Source organism: Ochotona curzoniae, unplaced genomic scaffold (assembly GCF_017591425.1).
Source record: "Ochotona curzoniae isolate NIBS_2020 unplaced genomic scaffold, NIBS_Ocur_1.0 scaffold_3835, whole genome shotgun sequence".
Lineage (NCBI taxonomy): Eukaryota > Metazoa > Chordata > Mammalia > Lagomorpha > Ochotonidae > Ochotona > Ochotona curzoniae.
The window spans coordinates 2,256,121-2,278,869 of NW_024467114.1; the positions used below are offsets into that span (position 1 = coordinate 2,256,121).

At 54.0% G+C, this 22,749-nt stretch overlaps 1 protein-coding gene across 1 annotated transcript in view; it reads right to left on the reverse strand.

Annotated features, from left to right (window-relative positions):
- The window catches only part of ABCA13 (ATP binding cassette subfamily A member 13), a 210,510-nt gene that overhangs the window by 145,339 nt on the left and 42,422 nt on the right, over positions 1–22,749 (reverse strand). Inside the window, 8 exon segments of the mRNA XM_040964495.1 lie at positions 3,033–3,210; positions 4,243–4,407; positions 7,101–7,295; positions 11,113–11,234; positions 12,209–12,288; positions 12,806–12,969; positions 16,695–16,813; positions 22,525–22,634. Coding sequence (XP_040820429.1) covers positions 3,033–3,210; positions 4,243–4,407; positions 7,101–7,295; positions 11,113–11,234; positions 12,209–12,288; positions 12,806–12,969; positions 16,695–16,813; positions 22,525–22,634 — 1,133 coding nt within the window.

Below are 22,749 nucleotides of genomic sequence, written 5' to 3' on the forward strand. Positions count from 1 at the left end.
TTCCTAACATCCAAGATATGAAGAACTGTAACCCTGTGATGAATTTTGCTTCACTTCCCCCAGTTCTCCACACTCACACACACACTCACACACACAAATTCTTTTTATTTGAACTACAAAAATACTTCAAGAAGCTTATGAAAACAGAATTAGAAGATAAGCTTGGGCTGGGCATTGGGCCTAGTGGTCTAAACGCCTATACTCCCCAGCAAGAGGCTGGGTTTTACTCCAACTCCAACCTGTGCCAAGCTTTCCACTGGTGTGGGACCTTGCAACAGCAAGCAGGGATGATGGCTTGGGTGACCGGATCGCTGCTCCCTCACGGAGCACCTGAATTGCATTCCTGACTCTTCCTCCATCCCTCCATCCAAAATACAAAAAATCAAAGCACAACTGAGTCTTGGTGCCAAAAATCTGAAATTCAGACCAGATGTTTCACTCAGTATATGTCCATCATCAAAGTTCCTGGCTCTAGTTCCTGAATAACCCCATGCTAATGTGAAGAGAAGGAGAGAGCAGTGATGACATCTCTCACATGGGAGACATACACTGAGATCCCATGGCCCAGCTCCTCCCTCAGGCACTGTGTGTGTGTGTGTGTGTGTGTGTGTCTCCCATGGCTCAGCTCCTCCCTCAGGCACTGTGTGTGTGTGTGTGTGTGTGTGTCTCCCATGGCTCAGCTCCTCCCTCAGGCACTGAGTGTGTGTATGTGTGTGTGTGCGTGTCTCCCCCATGGCTCAGCTCCTCCCTCCAGGCACTGTGTATGTGTGTCTGTGTGTCTCTCTCATGGCTCAGCTCCTCCCTCAGGCACTGTGTGTGTGTGTGTGTGTGTGTGTGTGTGTGTGTGTGTGTGGCTTCCATGGCCCAGCTCCTCCCTCAGGCACTGTGTGTGTGTGTGTGTGTGTGTGTGTGTGTGTGTGTGTGTGTGTCTCTCATGGCTCAGCTCCTCCCCTCCAGGCACTGTGTATGTGTGTGTATGTGTCTCTCTCATGGCTCAGCTCCTCCCTCAGGCACTGTGTGTGTGTGTGTGTGTGTGTGTGTGGCTTCCATGGCCCAGCTCCTCCCTCAGGCACTGTGTGTGTATGTGTGTGTGTCTCTCTCATGGCTCAGCTCCTCCCTCAGGCACTGTGTGTGTGTGTGTGTGTGTGTGTGTGTGTGTGGCTTCCATGGCCCAGCTCCTCCCTCAGGCACTGTGTGTGTATGTGTGTGTGTCTCTCTCATGGCTCAGCTCCTCCCTCAGGCACTGTGTGTGTGTGTGTGTGTGTGTGTGTGTGGCTTCCATGGCCCAGCTCCTCCCTCAGGCACTGTGTGTGTGTGTGTGTGTGTGTGTGTGTGTGTGTGTGGCTTCCATGGCCCAGCTCCTCCCTCCAGGCACTGAGTGTGTGTGTGTGTGTGTGTGTGTGTGGTTCCCATGGCCCAGCTCCTCCCTCCAGGCACTGAGTGTGTGTGTGTGTGTGTGTGTGTGTGTGTGTGAATCTCTCTCAACTTCTCTCTGTAAAAATTGAAACTTCAAGACCCAGCTTCAAAATGCTTGTAGAAAATGTGCATTATGAAAAAACTACACATTACCAATTTTCCCATAAAAATACACTTATCTCTCAATGCCATATTTTCATGGACCTTTTGAAGTATCCTCATACAATAAAATTAATACAAATAATCCTGTAAATAAAAGCATAACTATATAAGAACATTTTAAAGCACTGATTATAGAGGTTGCTCTAATATTTTAAAAACTCTCTAAATTGCAAGCTTAATATGGAAAGCAGTAATTTTTATTCCAGAAAAGACAATCATTGCATGAAGAAAAAAGAATTGCTTTAATTTTTCTCCATGTATTAAATTATTTGTTTATTTGAAAGGCAAGAGAGAGACAGACAGATCTTCCCATGTTCATAATGGCAAGGGTTGGGCCAGACCAAACCCAGTAGGCCAGGATCCAGCACAGGTCTTCCATGCAAGTGGCAGAGCCTGAGGGCTTGAGACATCTCCTGCCACCTTCCAGGGCACACAACAGCAGGACGCAGGTCCCGGGCACTCCCATCTGGGCCGCAGGCTTCCCGAGCAGTGTCCTGCTGCCCCGGGCGTCCACCCCAGTAAGGGAAATCTGGAACTTGGATTCCTGACATCTCCCTCTCCTGAGCTGTGTGTACTCAGACAAGTAACTTACTATCACTTCCTCTGGAAAATCATGGCCAGCATGACGGCCATTTGAAATAAATGCATGCAAGGGGCCATCCCAGCTTGGTCTTCACCAGTAGCTGAATGAATAGACAGCCAGGCGGATGGACAGGCAGTGTGGGCAGATGTGTGGGAGAGTGGTGGGCAGAAGTGTTAGCAGATTACCCACATAAACCAGCAGCTCTCAAGACAGTCAAAGGCACAGAGAAAGAGGGAGAGACGGAGGAAATGAGTAAAAGTGAATCAGGCCATCAAATCTTCCTGAAAGCTGACAGGTGTTCAGTTTCTGCATCAGCTGATACCGTGAAGACACTGCTGCCTCGCCTCTCACCAGCAGCAGCTAGGGATGGCTCCATGTCGCTCCTGCTCCCAGCACCTCCACTACCTCCACTACTCTTCCTGACAATCCTGGCAGAGTGCGGCTGCTCCTATGTCCCAGATGAGACTGTACGGCCCCAGGAACCTCGCAAGCAAAAGTATGCAACCTGTTATCTGTGGGGCCAATGTGTCTGAAGCCAAGGGGTCACTCGCGGCTGGGGTCATCTGTAGCTAAAGCTCACATGAGACCATGCTCAAGTGCCCTGTGTCCAGCAAGACAGCCAGGAATGGTGAGTGTGGCCTGTGCCTGGGCACCAGCCTGCCAATGAGACCCTAGGTGCAGGTGCAGTATATACTCAGACCCACTCCTCAGTGACACAGGAGAGACACAGCCCGCAGCCACTGAGGTCTGCCAAGCCAACTGCCAGCGAGCACTGGTGACTACTCTGAAATCAAAGATATCTACACAGAATGTTTAGTATAAAGAGAGGCCAGTGAGCAATACACGTAAATATGAATAACTATTGTCTTACTTGAATCTTCAGGAATGTTGAATTTTTCCTTGTCTTCCTCCAAAAGCTCATTAACTCTGGGCAAATTAATGAACGTGTTCGAGTCGCTGAGAAAAGGTGCTTGGTCCTTGCAGACCATCTTCATCACAGACTGGAAAGCACCGTAGGCTGAATCTCTGACCTGGCCACTCAGTGGAGCCTAGGCACATAAAGACATCATTCAAAGCAATTCCCTGCCTACACCCCCGGAAGGGCCTTCCTTTGGTTGCACACACAAACCTTCCACAAAGTCGCAGAACGGAAGCTTTGGAATCCCATTCAGTTTGCTATCGTGTTTCTTCTGGTCAACGTGCCAAAAAGAAAAGCAAAATGCCATGCCCCTGCACACCTGCACATGTGCATACGGCGTACTCACACGAGACAGGCAGGATTTACATGTATACACGCACACACGTGTGCACTATACACATGCATGTGTGTGCATGCAACGTGTGTACCTACACAGGTGCACATGTGTGCAGACACCCACATGCAGATACCACACACAGACACACATTCACACACCAGCAAGTCCTTGACGTTTCTTCAGTAACAAATCATTAACCCACTAAACAGCAGAACGCAGACCAATTCCTAGACTTTCGCGTGTCCTTGCCTCTGGCCACCTAGTGTGTCAGAGCTCTCCAAGCGTGCTCAGCAGCTCCGAGGCCGACTCTGCAGCTCCTCCCTGCACTCTACGGTAACCCGGTGGGCTCCTCCCCGGGCAATCCCATCCCAGTCAAGGAGAGTTCATGCACAAATGGATATCAAGCTGCTAACCTCATTCAGGTTTGTGTTTGCACTTTCAGCAAATGATCTGTAATTTGTAAACCAATTATTTATATGTAAATAAATGTTTTTAAGGTTCTTGAAAGCAATTTGCTCTGCAAATGAAGTTAAACAGGCCCTTGAAAACTCCTCTGTACTAATAACTGTGCTGGTGGTTTCCACACCACAGACTGCCTGCCCTCCATGTGGGCAGGACGTGGGACCACTCTTCTGTCACACTGCCAGTGAAAAGTGACACCGGATGAGGCCTCTTCGTCCCAGCACCTCCAGAGACGACCAAAGCCATCCAGACTGCAACGTGCTACTGTCTGATGCAAATTCAGATATTCACAGAGAAAAGCCAACAGGAACAAATGCAAGGGAAAAGTCAAACACTCCCCAGGGGCGAGGAGGAGCCACGCACCTGCTGCAAGCTCGACGTGTCCAGCCAGGCGTCGATGCTCAGGCTGTGAAGAAAGGAAGGAAGGTGCGGAAGGACATGCTGAGCTCTGTGCATCAAGGAGCTGAGGCTGGACACCACGTCCAGCAGGGAGTAGAGCAAGCCCCTGGCTTGAGGCGGCATCAGAGCCTACGGGACAGGAGCACGACGTGAGACCCTCGCCCCTGCACCCTGACTCCCACAGGCGTCCTCCGGGAGGGAAAGCCTGGTAGCAGATGTGACAGGTCTGATTCTTCCCATCTCCGTGCCCTCCTTGAGGAAGAACATCTATCAGAACAGATGCAGCTCAGTGTCTCTGAATCACATTAAATTTCATCAATAACAACAAAATGTAGGCCAGAACAAGTGTGTCCTACTGTTAACATCTAAATAATTCCTGGGATATTTCTTTATATCCTTGGATGTGATCCACAAGGAAAGCTGAGACTCACATCGACCGGCTGACTTGCCGTCCTCACAGCACACACGTCAGTCCAGGCCTTGCGGAGCCTGGGAGCGCAGTGCCTGCTCCATGCACGGGCAGCTTGGTGAGCTCACGGCCTTCCTGAGGCCTCCGTTAGAAGGCCACGCCTGCCTCCTTACAGGAGTCCTTCAAATCCCACCATGTGCCATGCCCGGGCACACCAGGCATTGTTGGCATTGTTCGTGGGTTCAGGAATGTGAACTGCACAGAGCCAGGGGTTTTGCCCTCATTGATCGTCCTGCGGCTGCTAGGCACAGGGCAGCACCTGGCACTGATGCTGGCACAGAACTGGCTGGATGGTGGGTAAGCTTGCCAATGCCCTGTCTTTCCATGGGGTGGGGAAACGCAGGCAATCCCCACCTCTGTATGTGTCATTTACAGACCGAATCTTCAGTTTCTGTGGCTGGAGCAGAGGACCGGGCTGCCACTGTTACGTTACACACTGGGGTTCTGCTCTCACTGCCTGCCTGCTGGCTCCATGGCTGACCTGTGGGGCCCCGAGATCACAGCTCCCCCTCCGCAGCCAACACTCTGCCAACAGGACACGGCTCTGTCCCTTAGGACAAAGGGACAGCTCACACAGAAGTGGCCTGTAGCTTTGTTGGTTTTTCTATTCAATTACAGCTGCTTTCTAGAGACAACAACAACAGCAAGCCCTGGCATGTGGTACTGACAGGGACACACGCAAAGGAACATCTGAAATGGCATCTTGCCAGGGCTGGCAGAAGGCATCAGAAGGCACGAGGCCATAGAGCTGAAGTGCTACCTACATGGATTCATGGACCTGCCCTCCATCTGAGCAGCATCACACACCATTCCCCTTTCACAGAGACATACCCTGGGCACAGTCCGACCAGCAGCAGCTGTGTTATTCACCCTGGCATCATTTTCACTGTGCCACATGATGAAATGGATGCTAAAACACTGGCTCACCAGCAGAGCCATGCCCACTACCCAGCAGGCCCAGTGTCACCTTGGGCAGGGGGGCTGTGGTGAGCAAACACAGAACTGAGCCTTGCAGCAAGATGGCCCCAAGACTGCTCCATCAAGGTAAAGATGAGTTTGCAAGTGATGGGGACACTCAGAAACATGTTCACCTTCCCCTCTTAGCACTTGAATGCTGCTCATCCTGGAAATTCACACTTTGTGCTTAGAATGATGGTGTGTGTGCCAACATTCAGCCCGGGAGTCTCAGAAGCCGAGGACAGCAGGAAGGGCAGCAGGAAGGGCAGCTCCGACCTCGCCTGAGGAAGCCCTAAGCAGCCCATTTGGCAAGATGCATGCATGTCCCTGAGGGGAAACACAGGACTGATGGCCAAGGGTGGGAGGGAGGTTTCTGCAAGCAGTCGGGATTTGATCAGCGGGGCCCAGAAGGGGAAGCCTCTGGAAGAGGCAGCCTGAGAGCTTGAGCCCAAGGCTGGGAACTAGGTCGCCCATGGAGGGCGGGGTCTACCAGCGTTGGGCTGGGATTTCCACGCTCTAGTCACCATGCACTTGAGCTCTTTCCCACAAGGAGCACCTCTCACACTTCCCCCCGCCTCTTCCAAAGTGGTGGAGTGTGCCGGGCACAGGTAGGAGCTGGCACACACAGGCTGGGGCTTCCCCTACTGCTCACCGCTCTCCCTTCCCTTCAGAGGCCAGGGGAGAAGGCCCCGGCCACAGAGGGGTGGGGGCGACACCCTGCTTGGCAGGCCTCACCCCACATACCCCAGGAAGGAGGTTCCTGACGAGGGGGTCGTGGCATGATTTTCTAGTGGTCCCCCCTCTGTGTTCAGCCCACAGACCACCATGCCAAATGCCCCGAGCTTTGCTCCTCCACACCCTCCGGGACCACCATGCCAAATGCCCCGAGCTTTGCTCCTCCACACCCTCCGGGACCACCATGCCAAATGCCCCGAGCTTTGCTCCTCCACACCCTCCGGGACCACCATGCCAAATGCCCCGAGCTTTGCTCCTCCACACCCTCCGGGACCACCATGCCAAATGCCCCGAGCTTTGCTCCTCCACACCTTTGCGAAGGTGCTGCACGGCCCTTCATTCCAGTGACGCCTGGGGCCAAGGGACACTAGAGGTCGCCAAGGATCTCCTACTCTTGTACTCAGCACCAGGCCCTCCACAGTCACAGCGTTCACGCCTCCAGACTCAACCAACTCAGCCTGGTCCTTGTCACTCTTCCCCACGTAATGCAACATCACAACTACACAGAGAGAGCTTACACAGCAAGAGGTGTCATGTAAGGATGGCAAGGGCAGGGTTTCTGGGATTGCCGTGGCGGCCCGAGTGGCTCGGGGGTCCTGCCCCAGGACCTGGCCACTTCCCCAGGGCATGACCCTTAGACCCCAGCAGCCAGTCTGCTTACTTTGAAGATGAAACGCCTGAGGTCCAGGTTCCGTCCCACGGATACCAGCAGAGGATACACCCGCGACCCGGGCAGGCCACACAGCTCCTGGGTTGCAAGCCGAGATTTGTCATCTGCAGGGAGCGTCAGCAAGAGGGACAGGCCTTCCTCCTCACACTCACCAGCCAGGGCCACAGCGAGGACACTCCAGAGACTCTGTCAGAACAGGAGGACCCAGTGAACACTACTGCCCACCCAGGCACCCCTGGGGGCCCTGAGCCTCACCTGCCCACCCAGGCACCCCTGGGGGCCCTGAGCTTCACCTGCCCACCCAGGCACCCCTGGGGGTCCTGAGCCACACATGCCCACCCAGGCACCCCTGGGGGCCCTGAGCCTCACCTACCACCCAGGCACCCCTGGGGACTCTGAGCCTCACCTACCACCCAGGCACCCCTGGGGGCCCTGAGTCTCACCTACCACCCAGGCACCCCTGGGGTTCCTGAGCCACACCTGCCCACCCAGGCACCCCCTGGGGGCCCTGAGCCTCACCTGCCCACCCAGGCACCCCCTGGGGGCCCTGAGCTTCACCTGCCCCCCCAGGCACCCATGGGGGCCCTGAGTCTCACCTGCCCACCCAGGCACCCCCTGGGGGCCCTGAGCCTCACCTACCACCCAGGCACCCCTGGGGGCCCTGAGCCTCACCTGCCCACCTAGGCACCCCTGGGGGCCCTGAGCCTCACCTACCACCCAGGCTCAGCTCCCACCTCCTGAAGAATACTGCTTAGGAGTCTGCACCCGGTTACTAACATGTCATGAAACTGGCCCTGGATGAGATGCCAGCCCATGACACTCTCTCTCTCTCTCTCTCTCTCTCTCTCTCACACACACACACACACACACACACAGATTCATTTTAAAGAACTGACTCACTCAGGCAATTGCAGGGGGTGACAAGCAGCCTAGGGACCTAGGGAGGGAGGAGCTGACAGGGCATTGAAAGGCAGAACCCCCATTTCCTTACGGGGCCTCTTAGTGTGACGAAGCTGGGTCACACTAAGGAGGTGCCTGCTCTGCACACCCACTGCTATCAGCGTCAACATCAGCAGGGACAATCATCATGGGGACATCGAGGCAGGGCTTGGCCGAGCATCTCAGGGCGTATCTCCGGGCTCCCCAGGGCTCAGAATCTGGTCCCGGGGTGTTACACATGGAGAACCCCATGCCCGTGAGTGCAATCTCCACAATCAGAAACCACTAGCATGGCTGCCCACCTGCTGCCCCATCCCCCCAGCCTGCTGTTCCCATTCCCTCAAGCCTGTGTCTCCCTGGATTACAGCCTGCTGTCCCCAATTCCAACCCCCTCCCCCAGGCTGCAGCCCCACCCCCAGCCTGTGGTGCTCCAGATTCCACTGATCTTCGGAAAACCTGACTGTGCCCCTTCCTCCTGCCCAAAGAGCGCCCAGAGCTGGAAGTGAGGATGGGGCGCAGGGTGAGGAACAAGCAGAAAAGGTGCTGAGCTGCACTTGGGGCTAATACCAACTGTGCCTGCTCTTCAAGGCAGCACAGGCATGTCAGCTGGGGCTCTGCAGCAAATCCCCAGAACTAGGAGAAACACAGAGGCCAAGTTCAGGATCTTTCCAAGAGTCCTGGGCCAAGGATCTCCCATCCCTGAGAACCCAGCACACACACTCGGTCACTCGAGAACGACTGGGGTGCTGAGCTAAGTACCTACACAGAGCCCTGCACACACACTCGGCCACTCGAGAGTGCCCAGGGTGCCCTCGGGCCGTATTCCCGTGCCCCCTTTCCTTGCAGCAGCCGCAGGGCAGCACTCGGCCTTCTCGTCTTGGGGAAGTCACAGAGAAACCGCAAACCACCTCAGTTTACTTGTTTTGTTTTTGTTTTTTAAGATTTATTTTTATTGGGAAGTCAAATCTACAGAGAGAAGGCCTGCAGGCTCTCTCCCCAAGTGACAACAATGGCCAGAGTTGAGCTGATCTGAAGCCAGGAGCGTCTTCCATGTCTCCCACACTAGTGCAGGGTCCCAAGGCTTTGGGCCGTCCTCTACTGCTTTCCCAGGCCACAAGCAGAGGGCTTGATGGGAAGTGGAGCATCTGGGATATGAACTGGCACCCATATGGGATCCTGGGCATGCAAGAAGAGGATTTAGCCACTAGGCTATCATGTCAGGCCCTCAGCTTACTTTTCAAAAGCATATTTTGGAAGACAACAACAACCCTGGGGGAATCCAGATCGTGGGGTTGCCAGTGGAACCAGCCACAGATGAGGCAGGGACACCAGACCAGATGAACCCCTGCTGTCACTTCCTCTCAGAGTTCAGGATGACCTGCCCCTGGAAGGAGCTCTCTGCACACATGCTCCCCTTCCTCCTCAAGAAGGACAGAGTGGAGAGGAGGGAAAGGGAGAAGGCAGGCAGGCTCTAGCAAGTGTGCCTGGCATCCCAGCACTAAGTAGTGTTCTCTGCAGACTGCCAATAGCTTGCACTAAGAATTCCAGGTGATAAAACTGCAAACCAACCATGAAGCCACAATAGAGAATCCCAAGGAGAATGACAATGAGGGTCCAGCCAACCCAGTGTGCTGCCAACTTGACCATCCAGAAAACACCAAAGCCCAGAGTGCCAGCCCCTAGGCAGCACAAACCCTGCTGGAACTATAGTATGAACAAACGTGTGGCTCTGTGCTCAGCGCCAAATGCTGCACTGTGCATTTCAACAGCGATATTGCAGTGTTTAAAAATAGCCTTCTCCATGGCCTCACTGCCCAGCTATGTAGGTGACTACGGCGGTTTATGCTGCCAAAGGCACAGTGAAGACACAGACGGGAACACGCAGGCCTGCAAGGGGAGCATGACGTCAGACTGCAAGTCCACTCGGAACACAGAGCACCAGTGACACCCAGAGGCAGCTCGCTGACCAGGCAGCGACCACCAGCCACTGGGGCACTCAACACAGGAGGAAAGGGACAAGGAAGTGAGCTGGCCCCACCCTTCTCAGAGCAGCCCACAGCCTGTCAGATTAACCCAATCCCCACTCGGTTTCCCTGTTACCTAAAGATTCCGAAGCCTTTACAAGCTGCATGCGGGTATGTGGGAGAAATCTCACGTCTCCCTGATCCCCACAACCAGCACTCTGTGCACGCCAGTGTTCAGCAAGCTGAACTCGACATCTTACCCTAAGTAGCTCAGTGTTACTGCCACTTGGGTTCCCAGCTTTTGGTCTACTCCTTTCTTGATCCGATCAATTCGTCTCTCAAGCTTGTATGTGTGTCAACTGAAACGTTCCCATGTGGGCCAGTCTCAAACTTGCCACTTCCAGGAAGCTCCAGTACAGGAAGTGCCGAAAGTGCATCCCAGGAACCACCTGCTAGGGTCCCCTTTGCGTTATCTCTTGCCACTGTGCAGCTTTCCTGTCCCCTCATCCATGGGTGAACCAAAGCCTCCCGCGTGGGCTAGTCCACTCTTTGAACTACAAGAGCGCAGGTCTGCTGGTTCACTCCCCTAGTGGAGCCACTGTGGTTCATGCTACCCTCTGTCCAGTGTCCTCGGCCCTCACCCCTTTTGGAGTGGACACAGCCTCTCATTATGTATCTGCTTTCACAATAAGCTACCTGGAGCACAGTCAGGCTCAGCAGTCACTCCCCCACTTGGCAGAAATCAAGGCTGATTCCGTCACGGTTGGCTGGGTTTGCCTTTGCAGCATTCTACACCACCTGCTGAACTCCATGATGTCACAGACTGGGGTCAAGAGTCACTGGAATAAATATCATGTGTTTATGTTATCCTTTTTAACCCCAAATGAAGGCAACTTGATAACTTTGAAGAACCTGACACTCCTGGCCTGAGTGAGGCTGTGACATCCTTTGACTTCCCGCCTCGCATGATCTCACTGGCACAGAACCCCTTCCGTGGCCCAAGAGCAGGCAGGGGAGAGGAAGAGGACCACAGGGACACCAACAGCTTCAGGCTGAAGGCGCCCAGGGCCAGCACAGCGCCTGAGCAGCAGCACCTGTACCTTGGGGTGCGACATGTTTGCTTCCAGGATGCTCTCAATGGTTTCACTAGAGATGTGAGCAGAAGACCGAAGCTCTTCAGTTAACCTGGAGACATTGCTTATCAAATCTTTGATCTGCACATCTGGAAAATGAGGGAAGAGAGAGTGCTCTTGAATGCTGTTGTGCTGTGAAAACAGAACTTGATGCTACAACCTGGCAGATAGCCAGCCCATCATAAACTAGGGTTTCATGAACCCTATGAAGCAGCCATGAAATGGGATTCCATTTGCTCCTTGAGAACTCAGACAATCTACCCTCCAGCTAAAATAAAAGCCTACATTTGTGACTTTTCATTTAGGAGTGTATTTATTGAAAAGCACAGTTACAGAGTGAGACAGAAACAGAGTGCTCCTATCCACTGGTCTACTTCCAGGGTGACTGCGGCAGCCGGGCCTGTGCCAGATCAGTCAGGAGCTTCATCCAGGTCACCCATGCTGGTGCAGGGGGCCAAGAACTTGGTACATCTTCTCCCACTTTCCCAGGCTTGCTAGCAGGAGCTGGATGCCAAGGGGAGCAGCCAGGAGCAGCCAGGATTCAGGCCGGCACCCATGTGGGATGCAGACATGACAGGCAGTAGCTCTACTTGACACAGCACAACACCAGCCTCAAGTTTACTTCTGGAAGAACTTTTCCTTCAGGAACACCCACATGCCAGAGGAAACTCCCTTCTCTGCACAAATTTTCTCTGGCTTTGTAAACAAAGGGAGTCCCACTGAAGCACTTGGCCAGAATTCTTCAGACTTGGTGTACTGATGCTATGGAGGTTTCATGAATGCTATGTGCAGCACAAGCAAGGAAACAGGAACCCACACGCCAGCCACCTTGACCAGGCAGGCGGGCCAAGGCCAACCCCAGGCCACAGGAGTGCCTCCTTCCTCTGCTTGGTTTTCGGACTTCCCTTAGAAACCTGAATGTGTCAGACCAGACGAGTTCTGAATTGTGATTTATCACATACAGCACAATGTTTCCTCTATGAATTTTATTTTAACAACATATCTGTGTGAAAAACCTAAGCTGATTTTTTTATCCTGCAAACTTGGAGAACCAAACACTTACCCTTGGACACTGCAAAATTGCTGAGAAAAGTCACAACAGGATACCGTGACAGCCAGGACCCTGCGAGGCTTTGGGCCAACCTAAAACAGCAGAAAAGTAAAGCTGAACTGGGCGAGACAAAGCCAAGGTGGCAGTGAGCAGTGCTGCCTCGTGCTTGGGAGGAGAGCTGCGTGTGAGACCACAGGCCACAGAGCCCCTGCCAACACCATCGCTGTGCGGGCCCCTTCTTGGAGCCTTCCTGGAGCCCCTGCCACGCACAAGGAACTGGTGATAAGGACGCTCAGTACGCAGCCTCTCACTGATGCAGAAAAAAAAAACAGAAACAGAGCTGCCCTGGAGCAGAAAGGACTCGGCGCAGTAACACTCAGACCAACGCCCCTCTATCTGGACCAACGCCCCAACAAGGACAACCTACAGCCAATGTTGTCACATCTGCCACTGGAAAACCCAGTCATAGAAAATCCTGATGTCATTTAGAAATTGTACATACACACGCACATTAATGGCACATGGTACAGACTGTTGTCTGAAAGTCATAATTCAAATCCACTGGGATGACAGTCCTGGCACACAGGCTGCCCCACCATGGGCACCTACCTGTGCACATGCTGCTGGACGGTGTCCAGCCCTGGCTGGCAGGCGCAGTCCTGCTCGGTGGCATTTTCCAAGTGGCTCTTGAAGCTTTCCAAGGCACTGGACAGGTTCCTGGCAAGGCTCTCACAGCTCAGCTGAGTGGGTGAAGACCACAGCTTCTCAAACTCCTACAAAGCAGAGCAACGACAGCCGAGGATGGAGACACTCTATGAGCACGCACCCTCAGCAGGAATTACAAACGTTATTACTTTGGCAATTTATTTTACACATTTTCTGGCAGGAGGGAACAGTCATGCAGGAACCCTTGCTTGGGAATCAGAGTCCAGGTTCTATTCTTTGTTCTGCCACTCACCAGCTGGATCATGGCAGAGTGAGCAGCACCCTGCAAAGGAAGCTAGCACTGCCTCCCTGAAGATCAGCCTCAGGAAGTGCAATTCAATGAAGACAAAACCTGTTAAAGGGCAAGGGCCTGAACCTCCCTCCAAGCAGCAGGAAGTGCCAGGGAGCGGCAGGTGGTGTCACTGCCACAAGTGGTCCTCCTGGCAGAGATGCTGGACCCGCCCAGGAGCAGCCTGGCACAGGGGTATCTGTGCCCACGGGCTCTGGAGGAAGTGAGCGGCTCAGGCAGGTTCCCTCATCCCAGCCTGCGGCAGGCTCCAGGCAAAGTGGGCACCTCTCCTTTCCTCACATGGTCTCCTCTGCCCACTCTGCCCTTGGACACCCAGATGTCTCCAGCTTCCCTCCCTCACCGCCCCAAGACACAGGGACACAGCCCCCATTCATTGTCCGGCTATAATGCCAGGCAAGCAGGAAGGCAGCATGACCACAGGCCATGCATCTGTAGAATGGAGCAGTGTCCTGGCCAGCCCCAAGGCTGCCATCTGCCCACTCCTAACGGTGCACCAAGAAGCACTTCAGGCCAGAGAACCTGGCACAGTGTTGGAATGCCTCCCAGGCCTTGTACTGGCCTTCCTGCACAGAGTCCCCACCATGTCACACAGTGTGAATGTGACAACCAGACCAGAGTGGGCGGCTGTACATCAGTGGCCCCGTGGAGGCTGCCTCACTCCTGATTCCACTAGCTGAATAAACCCCTTCTCGCTGAGCTCTGCCCGTGGAGAGGATGCTCTGGTTTATGGCTTGTAATTATGTGCAAATGAAATTTAATCCAAGGCTTTTAGAAGATTCCTGCTGTGCTGTTATCCTAAGCTGCACAGAATCACCATTTTGCACGGCCAGGGTCTTAAGCAGGAAAGTGCACTTTCCCTCCCTCCCCTCCTGACTGGCCAGGTCCCCCGGGAGCTGAGCCCCGGCTTTCCTCTGCCAGGCTCTGCGCTACGCTGCTGCGTTTCAGGATCTGGATGGCCAAGTATGCAGGCTGCAGATTTGGGGTGCGGGAAGCCCCCAGTGCATCCTGAAGCTGTGGTCACAGTTCCCATCAGCGTGTTCCACCTGTGCTGAGACTTGCTGGCCGTCCAGCCACCTCTTTGGATGTCCGATTGCGGACCCCTTTCAGCTACACCCTGCCACTTTCCACTGGGACAGAGGGAAGAAGGCAAGCAGTTGACATCCCGGGCCAAGCCCAACATCACATGAGTTCAGTCAGTGGACTCTTTCCATGGCAGTGGGACCGAGAAAATGATGTGTCAGAAGGTACAAATACTGAAAAGCCACGGGAAGTCTGTGTTGGTACTGAGAACAGGGTGTGTCAGAAGGTTCTAGAACTAGCTCAGCTCCTGTCTGTCTGAATTGGGCACAGAAACTTCAGAGCTCACTGAGTGGAAGATGTTAACAGTGCCTTGTGCCTCAGACCTTCAAACCACAGCCGCATACTAAAAGCTGCACACCCTGTCTTTGGCAATGTTCTTCTTGTCACCAAGGTCGGGAACTTACTCCTTATCGAAAGGGGACAGCCAGAACTGCTGCCAATCATCCTAATTCGAACCATGAATACAGTCTTTGAGCCAGTTCTCAAGCTTCTAGCACTCAAACAATTGTGCAGTTGCTGCTGTTGCAGTTTTCATTTTATCCACACTTAGTGCAAGTGGTGTAGCCCTTAGCCAAGAAGCTAGCACAGAAGCATTTCCAGTTTCAGCCGCTTTTTAGACCATGGCTAATGACACGTGCTGCAGAGGGGATCCAGGGCAGGCTCCTCTCACACACAGAGCCCCGAGGTACTGGACACAATAGCTGCTGCACACCTGCGCTTCCACAGTGACTTGTCACGTGCAATCAGAGTAAGCTTTTCACATGTGGGGTCTTCCTGGGTTGGACAGTCTAGGACTTTGGACGTGGGGTTCAGGGTGCTTGTGCCTGACGAAGACCAGCACAATCTAGAAACAAGAAACTAATGGTCCTGGCACATCAAGTGGCCACTGCAAACTGAGGAGCTGCACGTGTGGTGATGTCGTGGATTCCTCAGAGCCTCCACCCACTGGGCTACTCCTCCTCAGAGCCTCCACCCACTGGGCTACTCCTCCTCAGAGCCTCCACCCTCTGGGCTACTCCTTCTCAGAGCCTCCACCCACTGGGCTACTCCTCCTCAGAGCCTCCACCCTCTGGGCTACTCCTCCTCAGAGCCTCCACCCACTGGGCTACTCCTCCTCAGAGCCTCCACCCTCTGGGCTACTCCTTCTCAGAGCCTCCACCCACTGGGCTACTCCTCCTCAGAGCCTCCACCCTCTGGGCTACTCCTTCTCAGAGCCTCCACCCACTGGGCTACTCCTCCTCAGAGCCTCCACCCTCTGGGCTACTCCTCCTCAGAGCCTCCACCCACTGGGCTACTCCTCCTCAGAGCCTCCACCCTCTGGGCTACTCCTCCTCAGAGCCTCCACCCTCTGGGCTACTCCTCTCAGAGCCTCCACCCACTGGGCTACTCCTCCTCAGAGCCTCCACCCACTGGGCTATTCCTCCTCAGAGCCTCCACCCTCTGGGCTACTCCTCCAAAGGCCCAAGAGGCAGCACTGGGCCCCTCTCTCCCTCCCTTCTCACCCCCACCAACACCGCAGGCAGGCCTTTCGCCTCCCCCGGCCTCACTTGTCGTTGTTGTCTGTGACACATGGTGGGCAGAGTCACCACAGACAAAATCAACAAAGGACACTGAGGCCAGGTGTGGAAGAACAACAGGTGCTCATCCCAGGGCTGGGGAAGCGTCACTGCCGTCAGGCCTCTGGAGTGGGCTGCGGCTGCTGCAAGTCCTGGCTGATGAAGAGGCCAGGTTACGGCCATCATATTCGATTTATCACCAGCTGAGAACTTCCCCACGTGGGGCCTGCCAGACCACCTGTCTGAATCACCAAAGCCAGCTATCACCTCTTGGTGTTTGCTGGTGGACTGGGTTGGATGGAGCCAGGCATGGGATGGAAACTTTATAAACGAGCCTTCCAGAATGAAAATTAGTTGTGGCAAACGCCAGTTTCCTAGGTGCGAGTGCTCCCTTGAGGACTCACTCAAGCTGCCACCGTGATGTCACCAAATGTCAAATTGGGAAGAGCTACACATTTGTACACAGTTACTCAGCATCTCCAACACACATACAACACGTAAAGCAGTCCCGGGGGGACACATCACATAAAATGAGGGAAAATAGGAAACCAGGATGCTTGAGTGTTTAATCCCCTCAGTTTCAATACAATGCCTTTAAGTTCTCTGTTTACAGGCCTCGGTTTTCAGGACATCTGTGTCTGACAAACAGCAAGCCCCTCTCCCAGGAGTGGGGGAGAGCTGGGCGCTGAGGCAGTGCTGCAGGGTCACCGAGAGGCCAGCTCGCATTCCGAGTTGCACAGTGCATCACTCTGGTCATGAGGACCAAGCTGCAAGCTTGAGTAGCCCAGAGCCTTGTGTGGACCAAAGGCCATGAGCATGGAATTCTGAAACCCAAAGGATGACAAACCTGAGAGTGGCCATACACCACAGCAAATGCTTGGACAGCAGAGAGAACGAGGCACCTCGCACCACCTTGCTTGCAGCTCAGAGTGGCACACAAAACATCCTGCGTCATCGAGGGATTTTCTGCCAGAGGAGACACAGAAATAATTCAGTGTCCTCGCCCAACCTCACAAAACGGCTTCTTTTTTCATCTTAAGGTATTTATTTGAAAGGCAGAGAGAGAGAGATCTCCCATCTGCTGATTCATTGCCAAATACCCACACAGCAGGGCTGGCCCACACCACACCAGGCATCTAGAACCCAGCATGGGCCTTCCATGCAGGTGGCAGGGACTGAGACACAAGTCATCACCCACTGTTCCCAGGATGCACTGCTTCCGGGATGCACTGCTCCCAGGACGCACTGCTCCCAGGATGCACTGCTCTCAGCATGCACTGCTCCCAGGATGCATCACTCCCAGGATGCATCACTCCCAGGATGCACCGCTCTCAGGATACACTGCTCTCAGCATGCACTGCTCCCAGGATGCATCACTCCCAGGATGCACCACTCCCAGGATGCACTGCTCCCAGGATGCACCGCTCCCAGGATGCACTGCTCCCAGGATGCACCACTCCCAGGATGCACATTAGCTGGAAGCTGAGTCAGAAATGGCCTCGCTCATATCCAGGTACAGCTTCACACACAGCCTCTCACCCACTGAGCCGTAGGCCCACTCCACAGAATCATTTCTTACGGCTCAAAATTAGACAAATTCCTAGAGTTCCTAAATCATCAAGATGAACATTCAGGTGATGCGGGCACAGTTATGGCTGAGTTCCACAGGCAAATGAATAAAGATGTCACTCCTTCCTGGTTCTGATTAGTGAGAAAACAACTCCCTGGGGCCTCAGTGGACGGGGCCCGTTCCTAGGACAGCTCCATCTGTCACCTCCATGCTGAGGAAACGGGGACAGTGCTCCATGTGACACACTCACAGGTCACCTGGAAGCCCCAGCTCTGCCACGTTTGGGTCCTCACAAACCAACCTCCCCAATCCCCAACACCAACAGACTCTGCCTTGCAGCACGCAGCCCCACCCCTCCAGACACTGTCAGTTCCCGAAGAGGCCTCATGCCCATCCCACCCCTGCAGCCCACCCTGCCCTGAGCTCGGCAGGGGTTACCAGACTCCTCCACGGCTCCCACTTGGCATCCACAAGCCCTGAGCTCGGCAGGGGTTACCAGACTGCCACGGCTCCCACTTGGCATCCACCTGCCCTGCATCCTTCCTGCCTTCACAGCACCTACTGCACCTGCTGCCACAAACCCCTGCTTCTGGAACTCTGCCCCAGGGTGCTTGCCTCTCCCTCCCGCTGCAAGATTCTCACCTCTGCACTCTGTCACTGCTGGCACCTAGCACAAGGCTCTGAGCCTCAGCCTGATCTTCAAAGAAAATGAAATCTCTTTTAGTTTCAAAAAATTCTTTCAGGACTGGCCTGATAGCCTAGTGGCTAAATCCTTGCCTTGCATGCAATGGGATCCCACAGTTCATGTCCTAGCTGCTCTCCTTCTTACCCAGCCCCCTGCTTATGGTCTGAGAAAGCAGTCAAGGACGGCCCAAAGCCTTGAGACCCTGCACCCATATAGAAGATCCAGAAGAAACTCCTGGCTCCTGGCTTCAGATTGGCTCAGCTATGGTCATTGTGGTTACTTGGGGAGTGAACCAGCAGATAGATCTTTCTGTCTCTTTTCTCTGTAGAACTGACTTTCCAACAAAAATAAATCCTTAAAAAAATCATTTCATTTACTTTTGTAATCAACAAGAGACCTAGTCCCAATCTAGACAGACATTGCTGTTTCTCACAGGTGCTTTAAACAGCATGTGCCCAACAGCAGGCAGAGGAAGCCACCCTGGGATGGCCATACATGGCACACTCCCAAAAGCAGGGCACCCTGGAAACCATGCAACTACAGAAATGGCAGGAAGATTTGGGGGGTAGAGGGGGTGGGATCAACAGGGGCACAGGAATTCAAGGGCAGTGGAACCACTTGGCAGCACCCTATGCCCTCGTTACGTGCCTGTCCAAACCCATGGAAGGTGCACCAGCAAGGGAAGCCAGCGTGAACAGCAGCTGGGAGTGATAACATGGGCCGGCGGCATCCCTCAGTTCTCACAGCCTGTTTGAGAATAGGGAAGGTAATTCAGTCATAAATGGCCCCACAGCACTTTGCAGAGATGGGGACCGCAGAGTGAGCGTGAGCTCGGGCACACCACTGGCTCTCATGAACCTTGTCTCTGACCGTGCAGACAATGGTGTCTCACTCAGCACCTGAGCCCTGTCCCATAGTAAGATGGGACAGAGGGTCCAGGGGTCACTGAGTCTCACAGCACTTGTCATGGACACAACAGGCCCGCCTGCTCCAGAATGACACAGTCATAGATTCAGGCACTTTGTAGTTCAGACCCAAGAGCAGAGACCCTACCTGGAAAAGCTAACACAACATGTGGAGTTAGGCAAGTGTGGGCTGGCCAGCCTCTACTTCCTCCATGTGAAATGAATGCATGGACTCCATGCCAGCCCTGTCAAGCAAGGTCAGCTAACAGGTGGCACTGCCTCCCTTTGCCTCCTTATCTGGCCTGGCCACACATCCCACCCTCACAGGCATACCCACCAGGACGTGGGACAGGGTTGGCGGCTGCCAAGAGCCTGCTTTGGGCCTAGGCATTCCCAATTCCAGGGCACTCTCTTCCTCTCCCTTCTTCACATCTGATGCCAAGCCTCTACCAGCTTGGCCCTGCTTCTGGCCTTCGGGGTGTTCCTCTACGCACCAGCGTCCCAGATCTGCCAGCTTGCCCTGCCCCCACCAGACCCAGGGACTCCTACACTCCCCTCAACTGGAAAGAGCCACCAACCTTCTGGTTTTGAAGCCATGGGCAACCCTGCCATCACCACGCGCACACACACACACACATACACACACACACACACCCTATGGGCCTCAATTCAGCAGTTTGTGAATCTAGAAAACTGGCATGGACACACTGGCAATTCTGGTTCCAGGAGCCCAGCAGGCCCTGTAAGCTCATTGTTGACACATGGGAAAACATGCAAAGCAGGGGAGACACCCCACTCAGCTGGGTTCAGAAAGCACCTTCCTTTTCTAAGATAACGGTAAGATCTGCCTACCATGCCTGGGGCACACCAGAAGAAAAACCATGCAACCAGACCCCCCATCAGGCCTCTCCCTCCCCAGGCCTGTGGAGATGCAGCTACTGCAGGGCGGGGAGATGCGTGGGTGAGGGGAGTGAGACAGCAGTTTAGACATGAGACAGGCTGGCACTTCCTTAACATGAAGTATAAAAAGCAAGAATTAATGTTCCCCTGATTTCAAGCATGCCATGTTAATTTAGCAGTTCCAGTACATGATGCAAAACAAACACAAACGCAGGTGTTACTGAGTGCTACATTCACTTAAAAGCTGTTACAGTGGCTGATTTTGAAATGCCAAAGTAATGACGCCCCCAGAAATGGCTGAGCTCAATACACCAGAGGCAAGAGGCAGAGAGGCCGGCCTTGACTTCCTTCCCGGCTGCTTCTGTATCCTGACGTCATGCACTCCTCACCCTAATGTGCTGTGATTTATAGAACTGTATAGCTAACAGCGTCACCAAGGGCCCATCATCTTCAAGTGGATAGAAAGATTTCCTTTAAAAAAAAAAAAAAAGCAACAAGCACTACCTGACAGGATTCTTTCTGCTTCTTCCATCCCCCTCTGCTCCATGCTTCTTCATCCAAAAGATTAACCAACTACTGGGCTCAGAGAAATATTCCAAGGGACTAGCAGGAGAGGCATAGCAGGTAAAACTACTGCCTCCAGCACCATCACCCACATACACCCATTCAAGTCCTGGGGCTCCACTTCCCAGCTCAGCTCCCTGCCAATGCGCCTGGGAACACAGTGGAAGATGGCCCAAGTCTTTGAGCTGCTGCCCCGCTGGGAGACCAGGAAGAGGCTCCTGCTCTGACCAACGCAGCCCTGACCACTGTGCTCATCCGGGGACTGGACCAGCAGACGGCAGATTCTCATTCCCACCCTCACCATCCCATAACTCTGTCTTTCAGATAACTAAATTCTTAAAGTTTTATTCATTTTTATTGGAAAGTCAGATCTACAGAGAGGAGGAGAGACAGAGAGGAAGGTCTTCAATCAGCCAGTCCACTCCCCAAGTGCCCTCAAGGGCCGGAGCTGAACCAGTCCAAAGCTAGGAGCCCGGAGTCTCTTCCAGGTCTCCCACACAAGTGCAGACTCCCTAAGGCTTTGGGCCATCCTCCACTGCTTTCCCAGGTCACAAGCAGGGAGCTGGATGGGAAGCAGGATGGCTGGGTTGTGAACCGGTACCCATATGGGATCCTGGCACATGCCAAGGTGAGGACTTTAACACTAGGCTACAGCACCAGGCCTTCAAATAAATAAATATTTAAAATTAAAAAGAAATATGTCTAACAAAGAAAGAAGTGTGTGAACAGCGTAAAACTTGCCAAGCACTGAACCTTAAACTGCCAGTTTTCACTTACAAATCCACCCCTTCTGGCCGCAAGCCACCCTTCCCAGCAGCCTGCGTTGAGTGCTGACACCAGGGAAAGGAACCGTACTGACCAGGCCCCTCGCCCCAAAGCTGGGCTCTTCCGGTGCCTTGGCCCTAGGTCAGCCTGTCAAGTGGTACCCACTCCGTCAGCAGCTAGCCCCATGTGGCCCAGCCTGATCCAATAGCAGAGGACACCAGCAGGGATCCAGACCAGCAGGACAGTGGGTCCACGCCAACAGAAGGACTGAAGGCTCAGCAAGAAGCACACGGGGATGAGGCCAAGGTCGCCCAGTTCACCTCTCACTCCCCCTTCTGTTGTGATTTCCCCATTCTCCCTTCTCAGCCCTTCCCTTCTGGGCTCAGACCCTCCTACCCAGCACTGCTGCCATCGGCCATCACAGGCCTCTGTCCAGCATTGCTGCCATCGGCCATTGCTGGCCCCAAGAGCCCAGAATGGCTCTGTGCAGCCGTGTCCTGGACACCTGACTACAGAAAGCAGCAACTCGTGCAGGCTGACTTAGACAAAAGCGGTCCCTCTCAGGAGCTGAGAGGAGGGCCTGAGGAGAGCCTAAACAACTGAGCTACCCTACAGACTGAAGGTTCAGGTAACTGAGGAAGCCCGAGGCTCCAGTTACCTTCAAGGTGGCCCATGCGCACTCCTTCACCTGTGGCATCAGAAGAAGACCACCCTCAAGTGTGATTTCCAACCACGCCTTAATTCATGCCCAACATATTCACTCACTGTCACTGGACACGGTGCTCAGAAAAGGTGCAGACCACAGCAGGAGAGAACCCGAGACGAGATGGCAAGTGGTGAGGGCCATGGCCACAGGGCACTGAGGTGACCACATGGACCCATCTGGGGCATTGGGAACGTACAGACCATGACACAGCGCTGACCTCTGGAAACTGGACTCTAACAGAGGTGAGATGCAAGAAATCAAAGAAGCGAGTGGAAACCTTGAGCTCCTCGCCAGCACAGGAGACAGGGATGTCCTTCTGGTAGCAGGTCCCAGCCCCAGGTCACAGGCAGAGCTGGAGTAGGCACAAAGGCACAAGGCCAGAAAGGCATGACCAACTGGGCTGATGCACAGTCCCGGTGCAGGAACCAGGTGAGGCAGGGACAACATACCAAAGGCACGTGCAACAGCCCGATGGCAGTGCTGCTTTGCAGAAACCCTCAGGAGCCAGATGAGTGTGACTCTGATGGCCATGCCCCAAAGTCCAGCCTAGGCAATGCCACAGTGGCTCCTGGACGCACTCACCTGTCAAGATTAGCAGCACACGCAGAGCCACCAGGCTCACTTTCTGTAGCATCTCAAGGGCTTTCGAGGGCTCCCCAGGCTGCCAGAAGACCTGACACATCTCAACAGCACTGAGGGAAAAAGACAGGGCATTAGATCTGCAACCCGCATGCGTCTCCACCACAGAAAAGGCAAGGGCAAGACGAAGCTTTCACGCTAGCAGGTAAGGGAATAAACTTTTAGGGG